The 17,774-nt window shown below is 44.1% G+C and overlaps 1 protein-coding gene across 20 annotated transcripts in view; it reads left to right on the top strand.

Moving 5' to 3' along the window:
- Positions 1-4,204: 4,204 nt before the first annotated feature.
- Positions 4,205-17,774, top strand: part of Sec31a (SEC31 homolog A, COPII coat complex component) — a 58,656-nt gene continuing 45,086 nt past the window's right edge. For 14 of the 20 annotated variants that reach the window (XM_037209218.1, XM_037209216.1, XM_037209215.1 and 11 more), the window contains exons 1-5: positions 4,402-4,490; positions 12,650-12,732; positions 13,281-13,404; positions 16,010-16,208; positions 17,604-17,699. In XM_037209218.1, coding sequence (XP_037065113.1) covers positions 12,654-12,732; positions 13,281-13,404; positions 16,010-16,208; positions 17,604-17,699 — 498 coding nt within the window. In that variant the 5' untranslated portion in view covers positions 4,402-4,490; positions 12,650-12,653. Of the gene's footprint in view, positions 4,291-4,401; positions 4,491-7,258; positions 7,306-12,649; positions 12,733-13,280; positions 13,405-16,009; positions 16,209-17,603; positions 17,700-17,774 lie in introns of those variants that run through there. The other 6 variants (XM_037209207.1, XM_037209206.1, XM_037209204.1 and 3 more) reach the window with 6 other exon arrangements.

Below are 17,774 nucleotides of genomic sequence, written 5' to 3'. Positions count from 1 at the left end.
ACCCCCCAAATGGGCCCTGTCCTAAAAGCATGCAGAGTGCATGTTCAATGGGGCACTAGGATAGGACCCCACTCAACCTCAACTGGGTTTAAACCGTGTATATTCTCCCGACAGCCCCTATGAGCAGCCATGGGCTCCCTTTTCCAGACATTACTGGAAGCATTTCTCAATACAGTCTTTACTGTCTAAATCCTGTGGACCCTGTTTGTTTCCTTTGACAGACTTGGCGCCTATCTTTACTCCTAAAACAGGACACATGTGGCCTTCCTAGAATCTGAGTCAGGAAAATGTACCCTTATTGTTGTGTACCCCTGTCTGAGTAAAAGCTGAACCTATTTTATTGTTGGACACAGAAGTGGTCTCCTGAATTCCACTTTTACTACCCCCAAATGTCCCTGGGACTTAGAAATAGTTACTCCAAGAACTTCCAGCAATATAAGCAAAGTCACTTGAAAGCAAGTTACATTTCACAACTGCCCGGACCCTACCCTGTTACAGGAAGAATATTGCTCACGCACGTATCAGCCAAATCTTGACGAATATAACAAACTCCAGAACATGAAATGCACTGTTCAGAGAAAATGGATGTTCTCAGGGACAGAACAGAGCAAGTGGTTTCAAAGGGTTGGGCCACAGCCATCCTAGGTACCTTTCTGTCTAGGGCCACTTATGGCTGTTTGCATTTTATATTTGGTCCTTATTTATTTTTATTTTTAAGTTGGCATACAAAGTCATAGGTTTCATGTTGGTCTTTTCAGGTTCTTATATTTTTAACCTATTTGTCATGTTCATGTCTAGGATTCAGCAATTTTAGGTCCAGGTGATCTTCACTATGGATTCTAGCCAGTACCCTCAAAGAATTAATTACCATAGGCCCTTTAGACTAGGCCACCAGGATTTTCTTGACAGCCATTCTTAACTGTCCCTTCATGACTTCTCCCTGTCACCCCTTGACAGATCATCAACAGGAAGTAAGGACAGCATTAAGATTTCATGCAGGGGCTGGAGGCATGGCCCAAGGGTTAAGAGCTAATGTTCTTTCGGAGGAACTAAGTTCAGTTCCCAGCAACCACAGGATGAACTGATACTGCTCATCTCTACAGGTATCCACCCCCGTCCCCATATACACATAATTAAAAATAAATCTTTGAAAAGAAAAAAGATTTCCTGCTGCCCGGAGCTTCAGAAGAGACCTCCTAAACTGCAAACTGGCCTAGAAGAACAGGTGGGGAGGGCATGTGACAGCAGTGCCACAGGGCCCAGCCCTGGTCCAGAGAACATGAACCAGTCTGACTGGCTCTTGTTTACAGGATCCAAAAGGAGCTGTGTGCAACAGGCATCTCTGCCACCGCTCCCGGGGTGAATTTACTACCTGTGACTCCACATACCACATGTATGTAGTTACCTCCTCTTCTGGCTTCAAAGAGTAAATCAGAGTCTGGAAATGAACTTTCATTTGATCCAGAACAAGGCTTGATTAGAAGTTCACTAAAATGAGCTAAAAGTGTACTTTTGTGAATGATACAAGTTTTCCTCTTTAGGTGCAGGCGTCCTTTGTGAGCTCTGATTCTGCAGGAGTCACTTCAATACCAGGCCACAGTCCACCTAAGGACATAGGACTGTAACCCCAGCTACTCAGGAACCTAAGACAGGTTATCAAGTTCACGGTCAGCTTGTACAACTTAGTGAAAATCTGTCTCAATAAAAAATGAGGGTTGCAGATACATATTTGTGGCAATACACTGACCTAGTATGTGCTTTGTTTCTCCTTTTTATCCCACATGCCTCCTGCTGTGTGGACACCCACAAGTCCCACACAGGGCGCTTGGGGGGAAGAGATGACGACGGACACTTGCCCCTTTAATGAACCCTGGACGTCCTTTAGGTTTGTTGTGCTGGGGACCAGTGCCTATCAGCCTCTCACAGTCCCTCTACTGCTGGAGTTACAGCTGCTGGCTGCCGCCCTAAGCTGTTACAGGGGTCCTATCCTTGTGCTGGGGTGTGTGTGTGGGCGGTGGGCTACCATTTTCAGCTCGGTAAGCTTGCTTTTTTAAAGTGAAATCCATATGCAGGACACTGAGAGGGTGAATTAAAAACATTTCCACTTTCCAGTACGTAGGATTACTGGCTTGTGGCTAAGGATCGAACAGAACCTTGTGGATGCCATGCCAAAATTTTACTGGAAGTATATCCTCATTCTGTAGAGACAAGATCTCACCATATAGTTCAGGCTGGCCCCACACAATCTTCCTGCTTCTGCCTCAAAGTCCAGCTTGCTTACAGTTTGTGTTCAATAAAGAAGCATCACTTTGCCAGGCAGGAGTGGCAAACATCTTTAATCCCAGCACTTGGGAGGCAGAGGCAGGCAGGTCTCTGAGTTCGAGGACAGCCTGGTCTAGAGCGAGTTTCAGGACAGCCAACGGTACACAGAGAAACCTTGTCTTGAAAAAAAAAAAAGAAAAGAAAAGAAGTAAAGTAAAGTATTACTTTAAGGAGGCTAAGAAAAGTGTCACAGAAGAGTTGATGTGGTCAATAGGTGTAATAATAAACTTAGGGGACCTCATTCCATTCCAGGTGCTAATTAATACCTTAGAGCAAGTGATTCTCCTGTGGCTGGATTTCACGGATAAAATAATTCCTAAGTAAAAAGTATAAGGCAACACATCTATTAAGATTGGAAGCTCTAGGGAAGATAGAGCGTTTGGGACCCTGTGAACCCAGCTTCGTTTGGTTAAAAATTACAGAATATACTAGAGCTAGCTTAAGTTGGGATATAGGGTTCATTAATTATCATTGTTATTATAATCATAATAGGGAATTCCAGCGTCCACTTTTATGTTTTACTCGTTTTATATGTTGAGTTCCTGTCTGTCTGTATGTGCCCCCACGTGCACATAGATATTGTGGGAGGTTAGAAGAGGGTGTGGAATCCTCTGGAACTAGAGTTACAAATGGTTGTGCATTCCCATGTGGGTGCTGGGAAATAAACCCACGACCTCTGCAAAAGCAGCAAGTGCTCTTAACTGCTAAGCCATCTCTCCAGCCTTTGCTATCATTATATTTTGCTTTGCTTTTTGAGACAGGCTCTCTTGCACCGCAGGGTAACCTGCCTGACTTTACTATGTAGCCTAGACTAGCCTTGAATTCCTCCTCTACTTCCTGAGTGCGGCATTACATGCATGGGCTATGATGCCCACCCAGCTCGGCCCCCATGTCATTCTTCTCTTTTGCTCTACAGACCAGCTTCTTCTACACTTTTCAGTTACTAGTTTATATCCCTAATCGAAGATCCCAAATGCTCGGATCTGAAAGCGTCATACCTTCATACACACACACACACACACACACACACACACACACACACACACACACACACATAGAATGCAGCTTCCGATTTTCAAATTAGGATGCTCACTTTGTTCCAGTGGCCGGGCGAGTGCTAATAGGTATGAATGCCATGGATAGATATTGAAATATCAAGGATACCAACTTCATTCGATATAACTCACTCACAGGATCTAAGACTCTGAAGTACAAATAACAGCCTTGGGTGTGTGCGACAAATTCACGTAAATTCTCAAAAGGCAAACGCAGGCTGCATGCCTTTCATCCCAGCCCTCGGGAGGCAGAGGCAGGAGGACCTGTGAGTTCGAGGCCAGCTTGGTCTACAGACCGAGTCCCTGGACAGCCAGGCTACACAGAGAAACCCTGTCTCGAAAAACAAACCATAACGAAAACCACAACAACAAAAAAGGCAAACGCAGAACCAACAGAAGAGCCGAGACACAAACTGAGCCGGCCCTTGCCCAGCTTCCGCGCTGTTCCTCCGCCCGGTGTGGGGAGTGTCGCCAGCTGCTGCTGACGCCTCGCGGGAGAGCTACGTGGCGTCCTCGGGGTCACCGCGGCTCTTCCCTGACGGAGACGCCCAGCAGGACTTCCCCTTGACCCACCGCCAAGCGGCCGCTTCCCTGCACTGCGCGCCTCCTCCAAGAACACCGCGGAAACCCGACCTCCAGCTCCACTCGCCTTCTGGGGCCACGGCTCCCGGAAGTGCCGTCCCGCCGGGTGGGAGGGGCGAACCGTTGCTCCCGGAAGTGCCGGCCGGCAGGGTGGGCGTGGTGAGTCCCCGCACCCGGAAGTGCCGGCCCGCAGGCGGGGCTGCGGCTGCCACGTTGGAGCGGAGCGTGGAGGTGGCCCTGGGCCGCGGAGGAGGGGCGGCGGCGGCGGATGCTGGGAGAGCCCGACGTTCGCCGGCCATCGCAGGACAGACAGGTCGCCGAGGTCCGCCAGGTGCGTTTGCCGTTTGTTCCCTGCCCCTCGCCAGGTTCGGTGTCCGCTGCCGAGGCCCGAGGCCCGCTCTCCGCTGACGCCGCGCCCCTCTCTCGTTTCGGCCCCGCCGGGACAACGCCTGGAGTCGCAGCAGCCCGGTGATCGTGCCCGTCATCCTCCGCCAAGGTTTCCAGGCTGCCCTGCTCCGGAGTGAGCTTGAGGTTAGGACCCTTCGGACCCTGTGCACAAAGGGGTGCGATCCCCAAGGGCGTGGAAGGGAAACAGACCTCAGGATTATTGCTTTGACTTCAGTTAGGTAGAGATTTAAAAAAAAAAAAAATGGTGTTTGAACTGTTGCCAAATTTGAGGGTTTAGCGATTGGAAACTGAGACTACTATCTTTTTACTACGTTTGTATTATTTAGGGTCAACAGTCGCCAGTCATAGCCTTCAAAAGTGTATGATTTTGCTGCTGTTGTTATACAAAATTAAATCGTGAGGCAGTTGTAAAATAATTGCCTGGACTTGTGGGCGTATAAACTTTTTCTGTGAGCTTGTAGAACTAATTCTGCAGGTTTGTTTTTTTTTTTTTTTTTTTTTTTTTTTTAAGTTGCAAGAGGTTTTTTTTTATTTTGCTAGTTTCTCCAAATCGTTAAACTATAGAAAGCTGGTACTTGATTACTTGATTCTTTTGTGTACAACTGTAACTGTTAAGTAGATAATTAGACGCTTGCTCTTTTCCCTTAAATCCTGATTATTCAGGAGTTGGCTAAAATTTACTGCCCTTTTGAGTAGTTCTGTCCTTGTTTCTCTAACTCGTAATTATAGCTCCAAGAAAGGTTTGCAGGAATGAGAACTTTTGGATAATTGCTGTCTAATTGTGAATATGTTACACATATATAGAGTTTGGAAATGTGAGGTTTGAGATGAGTTTTGGATTTTACTGATTAATTTTATGTAAACAGGTTTTTTTCCTGAAACATGTAAGAGTAAGAAGACGTTTGTAAACTGTGAAAAGCAGTGACTATCAATCTTTTGGCATTTTTATCCCCCTTTGAAAGCACTGGGCTATCTTCCTGGAAAAACATGTTTACACTGTATGCTCATGCCTGGGTAGAATTTTTATGTAATTTCATGGGGATCGAAAGTCCCACATTAAAAGCTTGTAAAGTGATACTGCTAAATTAATTTCTCTTTGTTTCTTCTCTTCTTCCCTCCTTCCTTCATTCTTTGAGATAGAGTCTCATGTGGCCCAGAATGGCCTCAAACTCACCAAATAGCCAAGGATGGTTTTGAATTCTGACCCTCCTAACTCTTACCTCCCAAGTTCTGGGATTTCAGGGATGTACCACCACACTCGAGGTGTTTCTTTTTTTGTAGGTTAATTTCATCTCCTAAAGTTTAACATTGCAGATTAGTATGATATCATTTAGTTCAGCAAGGCATGGTTGATTTTTGAGTTTGGTTGAATGAGGTGAGCCTGGAACAGTTGATAACACTAAATAACATTTGGAGAACAAATATTCCTATCCTTAGTGAGATATTTTGCCCACATGCACTTTTACTAAAAATAGTGCCAGTAAGGGATTTGTCTTCCTCATTGAGAGACAAAGGTGCTGGGACCATTGCCTCTGACTTCGCACTTTCCGAGGTGTAGGGTGGCTCTATAGTGTTGCAAGGTTGCTACTTTTGACAGAACAGTACTGTCGGCCTTCATATTGCTTCGTAAAGCTTGCAATTTGAAAATCAGTTACCTGCAGAGATGGCTCATGAGTTAAGAGCACTTGTTGCCCTTCCCGATACCCACATCTGGTGGCTCACAGTCACCCACAATATCATCTCCGTTTCCTCTGACTCCTCTGGCTTCTGCAAGTACCTGTCCATACTCATGTACCCTATATCCACATAGACACAAACACACAGCATATAATTTAAAAAATAGTGAAGAACATCAATACAAAGAAGAAAATTGTCACTTAAAAGTAAGTTCTTGTCTGGAACATAATGTTCCTCGGATGTTAGGTTTTGATCTCTGTTTTTTATTGAGGGAGTAAGGACACTAGAGTTGAAACACAGGGCCTTGGATATTCTAGGTAAGCATTGTGAGCTGCATCCCCAACTCTTGGTTTTCTTAGAAACAGGATCTTATCCTTGTAGCCCAGGCTGGCCTGAAACTGCTGACCTCCTGCTTCTTAGTCTCCATAGATTGCATACCTCTGTATGCCACTTTCCTCAGCACTTAGATGTATTCTTGAAGACTTGTTGGGATAGACCTTTTAAATTGTGAATTGACAGCTAGAAACATTCTTGATGGATGAGCCTTTTCTCCAGGCCCTTTAAATTGTGATTTTGAAATAGCTGTTGTTTGTGAGTTTTTATTTACTATGAGCTAAGCAGTGTTCTAAACACTCTAAAACCTCATTTAATTCTCTCAGTGTATAATGGGGTTAGCTTTGTGGGAGAGGAGCAAAAACACATATATTCAGCGCCCTGAGATTTAGAGCTGAGACTCAGACTGAAGTTTAAGCGAAGGGTGTGTGTTCCAGGCCTCAGTCTACCTGCTGTGCTGTAGGTACTGTGCTGTGGGTGACAGATACAGACAATCACTGCCCTCAAAGTCTTCATTCCCTGTGTTCATTATGATTATGCTCTGGGTAAAGTGGTCTTGAGTGCAGCAGTGATGCGCAGTGTGACTATGATCACATGATGTTGAAAAGCTACACAAAACTAGAAGATGAGCTGTAATTGAGAAGCATAGATGCTTCATTTAGTCCCGCATAGTCTAAGGAAGTCGTTTATCATTAAATAAGTAAGTGTTTCTAAGAGAGGGAAATGCTCATATGTCCCGTGAAACAGTATTTTTGTAGCATTCCTACATAGATTGTGGTAGTCCTCTTTAATTTGATTCAGAACTTATCGCATAGTTCTAGAGCACATTGTAACACAGTGGTTTCTTTTCATAGCTGACACTCAAACTTTATTCTGTGCAGGTTAATAAGAGGAACTACTTTATATTAGAACCTTGAGTTAGATACAGGTAAGATTGCTTTGAGTTCCATTTTGTGCCCCTGTGGTTATCTCTGTGTTACACATTAACTGAACACTTAAAATTAGGTAGCCTTTGTACCTTAGCTGTCAGATACTGTAATTCTAGTCAGGAGTTTTTTGGGGGCGGGGAGGGTATTGTTCGAGACAGGGCTTCTCTGTGTAGCCCTGGCTGTTCTGGATCTCGCTCTGTTACCAGGCTAGCCTTGAACTCACAGAGATATGCCTGCCTCTGCCCTACCCGAGCGCTGGGATTAAATGTGGGTGCCACCACCACCTGACCCAAACACCAGCTTTTAAAAAAACATAGATGTTTATTTTTCTTTTTAGAAATAACCATGAAGTTAACCCCTCCCCCACCTTGATGGTATTTTTCTTGGGTTTTTTTGTTTGTTTGTTTAACATATGAAGAGATCCTCTAAGTAGTTAAATTAAAAAAGTTTTATCTAGCACTAGTCTTTTTAGCTTATCTAGGTCTGAGTACATTTGTTTCCTTTGAATATAAACATTAAAATTGAAACAAAACCTCTGTGTATTTTCTACATACCTCAGGCCACCCTAGGCAGACTTGGGGTTATTTATTTGTTTTTTGGTTTTTGGTTTTTTTTGGTTTTTCGATACAGGGTTTCTCTGTGTAGCTTTGCGCCTTTCCTGGATCTCACTCTGTAGACCAGGCTGGCCTCAGACTCACAAAGATCCGCCTGCCTCTGCCTCCGGAGTACTGGGATTAAAGGCGTGCGCCACCACCGCCTGGCCTATTTATTTGTTTTTAATGTGCATAGGCTTAAGCTTATGTCAGGTTATGTGTGTCACATGCATGCAGGAAACCCTTGGAGGCTGGAAGAAGGCATCAGACCTTCTAGAACTGAAGTTAGAGACAGTTGTGAGCTGCTGTGTGGCTGCTGGGAGCTGGACCTTGGTCTTATGCATGAGCAGTAGGCACTTGGAATCACTGGGCCATCTCTCTAGACCCACCTTAAGCAACCTTGAATCCCAAAAGGATAAGACTTCCTACCTGATTGAAAACTGACAGGATGATACTCAAAGCAGTTTGTAAAAAGGCAGATTGGAAAACGGATGAACAATATGTGCTAATGGGTTATAATAAAGTATCTTGTTAAAGTGGGATGATACTGTATTATAAAATGCCTAAAGTGTGACCCTGCTCATGTGAACAGTCATGAGCTTATTGAGATCCATGTGAACTGGATTTTCATAAATGAACTGGAACTTGAATTTTCTGTTAAAGATTAAGTCAATCGCCCAAAAGGAGGAAGAAGGCTCATAAGAAGAAAATAGGGGCCAGGCGGTGGTGGCGCACGCCTTTAATCCCAGCACTCGGGAGGCAGAGCCAGGCGGATCTCTGTGAGTTCGAGGCCAGCCTGGGCTACCAAGTGAGCTCCAGGAAAGGCGCAAAGCTACACAGAGAAACCCTGTCTCGAAAAACAAAAAAAAAACAAAAAGAAAGAAAATAGGTCCTGTTTTTGTTTTTTCCTTCTTTTCCCCTACAAAATCAGAATTTTTTTTTCTTTTTTTTTTTTTTACCTAGGATGATCTTAGGTATGGTATTTCCTCAGTCTTAGATAAAAGGGAATCTTACTGTTAAGACTGGGTCTCCTGGGTTCAATTCCCGGCATCCACATGGCAGCTTACAACTGTCTGTAACTCTTGTTCCAGGGGATCTGACACCCTCACACAGACAGACATACAGGCAAAACACCAATGCACATAAAATACAAATAAATTATTAACAACAAAAAAAGACTGGGCTCATTAGGCAGCCCTGCTTAGCTTGGGCTTTACTGTGTAGGTCAAACTGGCCTCAGACTAGCAAAGTTCCATCTGCCTCTGCCTTTAGCACTAGGATTAGAGATATGCCACCACGTCCAGGACGTCACTACGTCCAGGACACCACTCTCCCTTTCATATGGAGACATGAGCCCAGGGCTTTCACAGGCTAGCCACAGGTTCTCTATTGGTGAGCTGATTCCCCTACCTGCCTAGTGTGTGCGGCGGGTACATATGTGTGTGCTGGCTGCCGAGTGCTCCTGTGTGCTGTGAGTGGAGGCTGGAGGTCAGTGTGCGTTTCTTTGTCTGTTGCTCTTCACCTTGACTTTTTTAAGACAGGAAACCTGTCTTATTGAACCTACCTGGATCCCCCTGTCTCATGCCAAATGTTAGGATTACAAGAATGCAGTCTCTTTACTTTTTGTTTTGAGAGAGGGTCTCACCAGGTTGCCCAGGCTGGCCTGGAACTCAATCTGTAGCCCAGGATAGATCTGTGATCCATTCTTCCTTCCTTCCTTTTCTTCCTGAAAAGCTAGAATTACAGCTCAGGTACGTCAAAACACTCATCTATGTGCAGGACACTTTGAGTTTCTATAATACATGTTATCCTGTTTAAAACTCATACTATCCCATGAGGTCACCCTTAATTAGTTAATTTATTTATTTATGTATATATTTTTTGGTTTTTTAAGACAGGGTTTCTCTGTGTAGCCCTGGCTGTCCTAGAACTTGTTCTGTAGACTAGGCTGACCTTGAACTCAGATCCTCCCGAGGTACTCATTTTTTCCAAGTGTAGAAACCAGGGCTCAGGAAAGCTAAGCCGTGTCTTAACAACATACCATATCTGATAGTAGCAGGGCCAGTGTCCAACGTCAGAGGTGACTGTTGACCAGGACTTTAACCATGTAGTACAAGAGTGCAGTCCCACTTTACCCAGCTTACATTCGTTCTGTTTTGTTGTGTTTTCTTTCAGGTTTTTGTTGTTGTTTTGTTTTTTGAGAGAGGGTCTCACTGTGTAGCCCTGGCTGTCCTGGAACTCATTATGTAGACCAGGCTATCCTTCCAGCTTTTGTAGCCTGGCTGGCCTGGAACTCATTATGTAGACCAGGCTATCCTTCCAGCTTTTGTAGCCAGGCTGGCCTGGAACTCATTATGTAGACCAGGCTATCCTTCCAGCATTTGTAGCCTGGCTGGCCTGGAACTCCTGATCCTCCTGCTTCCAGTTGCCAAGTGTGGAGATTGCAGTCCTGTGCCACTGTGCCCAGCTTACCTAGTACCCTTTCTAGAATGAAGTTCTTTCCTTCTTTGCTTGTTTCGAGGCAGGGTCTCTTGTAGCTGAGCTGGCCTCACACTCGCTGTGTAATGACAGATGACCTTGAACTAGTCCTCCTCCTGCTCCGGCCTCTTGCGCTGATCTTACAGGTATGTGACATCATGCCTAGCTCCCAAAACGAGTGCCTTGTCCTCTTAATTTACTGTGCATGGTGGGTGCATTGTCCATTGTTTCTTCTGGATAGTAATATCTTTAATTTAAATTTGTATGTGTGTGAATGCACGTGTGCAAGTGGAGTCAGGACAGTCTCTGTCCCGTGTGCCACCGGTGCCACGTGATTAGACTTGGGTTGTCGGTTTGAAGTCAGGCACCTTTACACATTGTGCTATCTTGCCAGCCTGTTCTCAGTATTTTTTTTAAGTCTAGCTTTTTTATTGTTTTTGTTGATTTGAAACAGGCCCCATGTGCCTAGTCTAGCCAGGAAGTAGCAGAAACAGAATGCCCATGAACTTCTGATTGCCCAGTTTCTCTGGAGAGCTAAGGCTGTGGGACTCTCTGTGTGTGTGTGTCTGTGTGTGTGTGTGTGTGTGTGTGTGTGTGTGTGTGTGTGTGTGTGTGTGGTCATGTGTAGAGGGCCTCTGCATGCTAGCTTGGCACTCTGCCACTCAGCTGCATCCTCTGACAAGGACAGAGAAACTGAATCACCAGCTTACAGGCAGTTAGAAACAAGAGCTTGAATTTGGGAGGTAAACTTCTGAGTTCAGTCTTGGCTGTCTCTTTGGAGTTTGTACAAATCATCTAACTTTCTGCAGCTTAATTTTGCCATTTGTAAAATCTTCCAGTGGAAGAAACTATTTGAAAGCATAACATTCAATTCTGAAGCCCTTCTCTGGAAACTAATCAAAGGAACTTGATGCTCTGAAGAGTGAGGAAGCCGCCGAGTGTTGAGAGCATTGATTCACCTGGCAGGGAACCAGGAGGGGTCGAAGGAGAAAGGCTAGGAGGGTAGAAGTCCATAATGCAGGATTTGATGTTCAAGCAGCAAGTGAAGAAGTGCAGAGTAGGAGATGGGAAAGTCTAGAGCTCTACTCTGCAGGGACTCGGAGTCAAGTCGGTCAGGGGAAATCTCAGCACATTCAGTGGTACAGAGGGAATTACTAATGATAGTGCTGTTGACTTAAGAGGGCAAGAAAAGGGCGGCGGTGGGCACGCCTTTAGTCCCAGCCCTCGGGAGGCAGAGCCAGGCGGATCTCTGTGAGTTCGAGGCCAGTCTGGGCTACAGAGTGAGTTCCAGGACAGGCTCCAAAGCTACACAGAGAAACCCTGTCTCGAAAAACCAAAAAAAAATTAAAAAAGAGTGCAAGAGCAGCAGCAGGGCTGTGTGAGCCAGGGCTGGAGGACGGCTCCAAGGTGAGAGCGCTTGCTGCTTTGGCAGGGACCCGGGTTCAGTTCCCAGCACCCAAAACCACCTCCAGCCCCAGTTGCAGTGGATCTTACGCTACCTTCTGGCCTCTGTGGGCACTGTACTTACGTGGTGCACAGACATGTGTGCAGGCAAAACACCATACACATGAAAATAACCTTCATTTGTGCAGCTAGCAGTTGGTGAGTTAATGAATAAAGAAACTGGGGATTCATGTCATTAAATAAAATTATTTAGGATTTCAAAGTTAGAACCAGAAATGTGTGGAAATGAAAATATAAAAGGTCTCAATTACAGAGAAATAATAGCTACACAAAAAGAGCCCTGGGATTAAAGGTGTGCAGCGCCACTGCGGCCCAGCATACACACACACACACACACACACACACACACACACACACACACACACACACACACACACACACACCCTTCTGGTGGGGTGTTTTTTTACAGGCTGATTTTTTTTTTTTTTAGCTGAGGACTGTACATTGAGCACCCCTAACTGAAACATCTAAAGAATTGCATATTTTGAAGCATTTTAGATTTTGTACCTAGGCATGTTCAGCTCTAGAAAATATTCCAGGATCAGAGAAACTCTGAAATCTGAAGCATTTCTGGTGCCTGTCATTTCAGATAATGGGCACTCAACTGTGTAATCCATAGAGAGTTAGAATAATAGAATATTTGTCCCCAAAATAGTCCCACGTTTATGTCTAATATTGGACATTTCCAACAATACATTTGTATTATTGGTACTGGGGTATTATTAAAATTTTAGTGATTTGTTCAGTATGTTTCTATGAGTTATTTTAATATTCTGTGTTATATTTCTCTGTAAAATGTTCACTTTAGCAGAATGAAGTTAAAGGAAATAGATCGTACAGCTATGCAGGCATGGAGCCCTGCTCAGAACCACCCCATTTACCTAGCCACAGGTAAGTTCAAAAGAGAAGACAGTGTGATTACCTAAATACCTTCATCCTCCCTGTATTTAATGTGGTGATCTTCCTGTGTTTACAGTGCTGTACTTGATAGCACTGATCGTGTGTTACGTACATAGTATCTTTCCCAATGCACAGGAATCAAGTTCATCTTTAGCCCACCAGAAGTTGGAGCAGCAGATGACATAACAAAAGAGTTTGAATGAATCATGAGCAAACTTGACAGAAGCACTTTAAATAAAGAGCACTTTGTATAGGACTTAAAGCAGATACGGTGCATTATGGGACTGTTTGTCCAGAGAGATTCTAAGATAGCTACAGCCTTTAAATCTTACCTGTAACTACCTACTCTTGGAGACATCATCTCCCAGCCTTGGGCCAGAATTTTATTGCTGCAGTCACTTCGACATGCTCAGTGGCATATGTGTTTCAGCCACAGATGTATTCATGACAATTAAAGACATGCTTTTAGTTTCTCTTTCCTGCCACTTTCCAAGTCTTTTATTTTGCATATGTAGTTACCATACATATATTTTCTGTAGGAACATCTGCTCAGCAGTTGGATGCAACATTTAGTACCAATGCTTCCCTGGAGATATTTGAGTTAGACCTTTCAGACCCATCCTTGGATATGAAGTCTTGTGCTACTTTTTCCTCTGCTCACAGGTATGAGATTCAGCCTTAAGGTCATATTATTATTTAAGTATATGTTGTAGGCTGGGTAGTGGTGGCGCAAGCCTTTAATCCCAGCACTCGGGGGCAGAGGCAGGCGGATCTCTGTGAGTTCGAGGCCAGCCTGGTCTACAGAGCGAGATCCAGGACCAGTACCAAAACCACACAGAGAAACCCTGTCTCAAAAAAACCAAAAAGCCAAAAAAAGGTGTGTGTTGTGGTAGATGGCTTTATTTTATTTTATTTTTTATTTTGAGGCAGGGTCTCCTGTAGCCCAGGTGGACCTGGAACTCACTTGTAGACAAGAATGGCCTTGAAGTTCTGCTCTTCCTGCCTCTGTGTCCTGAGAGCTAGGGTTATGGGCAAGTGCCACCATTGCTGGGTTGTGTAGTGCCTGTGCCTGAACCCAGGACTGTGCATGCTGGGCAAGCACTCTACCAAATGAGCCACACCCCAGTCCTGTGGTCTGCCTCTGTCTGTAGTTAGGATTGTTAAAACTCTAAGGAGTGCTGCCAGTGACATGAAAAACTTGTGGATAAGTGTACAAGTGCGTTTTTGTGGAAGTAAAGTATTGGTAAGTCCTATTGAAGGTTTCATCGCTGTTAGGTGTAGTGTGGCCAGAAGACTCCAGCCCCAACATCCTTCTTTTCTCAGTGTAGGAGAGTTGTTTGTCTCTTTTGTCTTATAAAATGTAGGTATGACTAAAGAAGGGAGTATACACACACATAGTTTATACACACACAGGATCTCTCTATGTAGTCTTGGTTGTCCTATGTAGACTAGGCTGACATTGAACTCACAGAAATCCTCCTGCCTCTACCTCCTGAGTCCTGGGATTTAAGGTGTCCATTACGGCTCCATTCATTACTGGCTACCATGCCTGGTTATTTATTATTTTATGGGAGTTTATGTGGGAAGGGGTATATGTGAAAGAGTGGACAACTTGTAGAAATTGGTTTTCAACTTTTACCATGTTGGTCCTGGGATCAAACTCACGCTGTTAGGATTGGCAGCAAGTGCCTTCACTTTCTCAGCCATCTCTCAGGCCCACTCATACTGTATTGTATGTAACGTAGAGAAAGTACCCTCAATTTCAGCAGTTCACTTTGTTTTGAACATCTTGTTCCTGCATAAGTACAGGGACAGATGTTTCAGAATGTCTCACAGCCTCATAAAGAGACCTCTGGCTTCTTTAGGTGTGTCACAGCCTCCACGGTAAGGAAGACCTTCAAGTAGATAAGGATAGCTCTCTAAAAGTGGGAGGGCATAGTATGTTCAGGACTTTCCTGGGGAACCTTAGAAGCAATACTCCTGGGAGAAGGCATAAATGATACATAAGATATTTTCCATCAATTTAGTATCCCCAAATGATATAAATATTAAAAGTCTCCCAAGTGTGCAGCAGGTGGAGATGAAACCCAAAGGTGGCGTGGCAGCCATCCCATGGCTCAGCTCTGCTGGGTCCTTGTCAGGCAGCTGGGCTGGCCTTACGGCCTCTGCCGTCCCATCAGATGTGGCCGTGCCACTAACCACTGAGCCTTCTCTCCAGTGCCTGTTTGGAGCAGGTTTTAAAGAGGCGTTCAGGAGAAGAGAATATAGCTTGAGTCGTGGAGGTCTGTGGGTCCTCTCAGGCTTTGCAGTTTCTCCCGTGATAAGATCCCAAGGTGCACTCTTGGTGCAAAGGTTTTCCACCCACTGTCTGTTTCAGGCCATATACTTTCATTCCACAGTCTAATTTTATCTCCACATGAGGCCAGGATCATTGTCCTCTACTAGAAATAAAACATGTAATTTTGAAACCATGTCTCAGAAAATTTCCAATGACTCCCTTAACACTTTTACTGTTCCTGTTCCTTAGACTACATATTCATGAACACTTCTATAATCAAATGGAAAGCTTTCTTTTTCTTTCTCTCTCTCTTTCTTGAGACAGGATTTCTCTATGTAGTCCTGGCTGTCCTGGAACTCATTCTGTAGCCCAGACTGGCCTAGAACTCACAGAGATCCTCCTGCCTCTGCCTCCCGCGTGCTGGGATTAAACCATCTGGCCCGATGTTTTATTCTCTAAGAAAGTAGTTGATTAGCTCTGTTGTGCAGGTGAACAGAATACATTTTGGGATTATTAAGTACTTGCCCAGGGATGCACAGTTTTTAAATGATAAAGTCATTTTTAAGTTCAAGTAAACTTCTATATTTTTCTGGAGAGTCTTCACTGTTTAGAGATCAGGTAATCAAATATAAATACTTAAGTAGACATTAAAATTCTGTTTTACTGGCGATACAGTCAGCAGGAGTCAAAGAGAAAAAAGAAACTACAGTTTGTATTACATAGGAAGTTATAGATAAAAATATAATTAAAAATATTTGGACATTAACCGGGCAGTTGTGGTACTCGGGAGGCAGAGGCAGGCGGATCTCTGTGCGTTTGAGGCCATCCTGGTCTACAGAGCGAGATCCAGGAAAGGCACAAAGCTACACAGAGAAACCCTGTCTCGAAAAACCAACAAACCAACAAACTATATATATATATATATATATATATATATATATATAGACACTTATTTGACTCTAAGAATGAGTTATTTATTTTCTCCTTAAGGTACCACAAGTTGATCTGGGGACCTCATAAGATGGATTCCAAAGGAGATATTTCTGGAGTTCTGATTGCAGGTGGAGAAAATGGAAACATTATTCTTTATGATCCTTCTAAAATCATAGCTGGAGACAAGGAAGTTGTGATTGCCCAAAAGGACAAGCATACTGGGCCAGTGAGAGCCTTGGATATAAACATTTTCCAGGTTTGACTTTGTTTGACATTCATTCATGGTTATTTTTTTTTTTTTCCCTTTCATGGTTCTTAAAATATTTGTTCTTCATTTAAAATAACTACTAGGCTTCAGTATTAGAAATGAAAAGTAAAGACTTACTCCTGTACAATTCAGAGTTCAGATTAGAAGCCAGGCATAGACATGGTGTCACATGCCTATTACCTTAGCACTTGGGAGGTGCAGGCAAAAGGATCAGGAATTTGAGGCTAGCCTCAGCTACATGGTAAGTTCAAGACTCTGTCTCAAACAACAAAACCCCAGGGCCCTGAGGAGCTGGCTGGATTGGAGAAGTGTTTACATTGTACGCAGAATACTTGGTTCAATCACCGGACCCTGTGAAAGGGGTGATGTCAGTCCTGGGGAGGTGGAGCCAGGACCCCTGGGGCTCGCTGGCCAGCTGCTCTGGCCTGTTTGGTGGGTTCCATGCCAGTGAGATCTTACCTCAGAGGAGGTGGACAGTGTTTCTGAGGATGACATCTGAGGTTGGTCTCTGACCTCGTATGCACATGTACACAGATGCCTGACCACCCACATTTCACGTGATGCGTTACCCAACCAAATACGCACAAAAGGTAATATCTGCCCTCAGCAGGCTGGGACTAAAACATTTAGCTGATAGGCTGGCTTGTATTTATATTTAGAAGTTTAAAATGTCATGCCTTCTGCCTGGACACCTGTAGGTAGTAGGAGCCCCAGACTTTGGAAACTTTAACGCTTATGTTAGGTCAGCTCATAGCACCAGTTGATAAAAATTATGAGCATGAAAAGTAGCCTATGAGGTCAGTTTGTGAAACCCATTATTGTTGTACTTCTCACCACTTTTGGGATCGTTTTAACCCAATGGACTTGAAGTAGAAATCATCCGGAAATACTATTCATTGTAACAAAACTATGTGCCCATGAGCTAGACATATGTGAGCACAGCGGCCATGAGCTAGACGTATGTGAGCACAGCGGCAGGCTCTCCTGTCTCCGGGCGCTGGCTGTGAGGTGCCTGAGAAGGATGCGGCAGCTGTAGGGTGTAGTTGTAGGATTCGGGTGTCTTGGAGAGCAGTAATTGGCAAGTGCTTTTGTCTGTGGTCACATTTTCTTCCAGAGATGCACAGCCACAAACAGAGCTCCCTACGTGGTTAATGTGCTTGACTTTTTACCAGTTCAACTCCGGAACTGCTCTTTTTTGTAACGCATTGCTTTAAAATAGTTCCACAAAAAGTTAACTTGGATGAAGAGTTATAGATAATTAGGAAGCCAAACGTGATTGTTTTGAATCAATAGAAAAACTGTATGTATTAAAGTCAACATTTTAGTTTTTAGTTATTCTGAGTTTTCAGTTATTTGTTATTTGATTATTGTTTCTTTTTGCAGACCAATTTGGTGGCCTCTGGTGCTAATGAATCTGAAATCTACATTTGGGATCTAAACAATTTCGCAACTCCAATGACACCAGGAGCCAAAACACAGGTATAATATGAATGGTTTATCAGTGTAATCAAAGGAACCAAAAGCCCTTCTTTTAAATGTATTTATGTTGATTTT

Source organism: Peromyscus leucopus, chromosome 10, assembly GCF_004664715.2.
Source record: "Peromyscus leucopus breed LL Stock chromosome 10, UCI_PerLeu_2.1, whole genome shotgun sequence".
NCBI classification, from domain to species: domain Eukaryota; kingdom Metazoa; phylum Chordata; class Mammalia; order Rodentia; family Cricetidae; genus Peromyscus; species Peromyscus leucopus.
The sequence above is the reverse complement of the archived record's forward strand: the minus strand, read 5'-3'. Positions and strand labels throughout refer to the sequence as shown.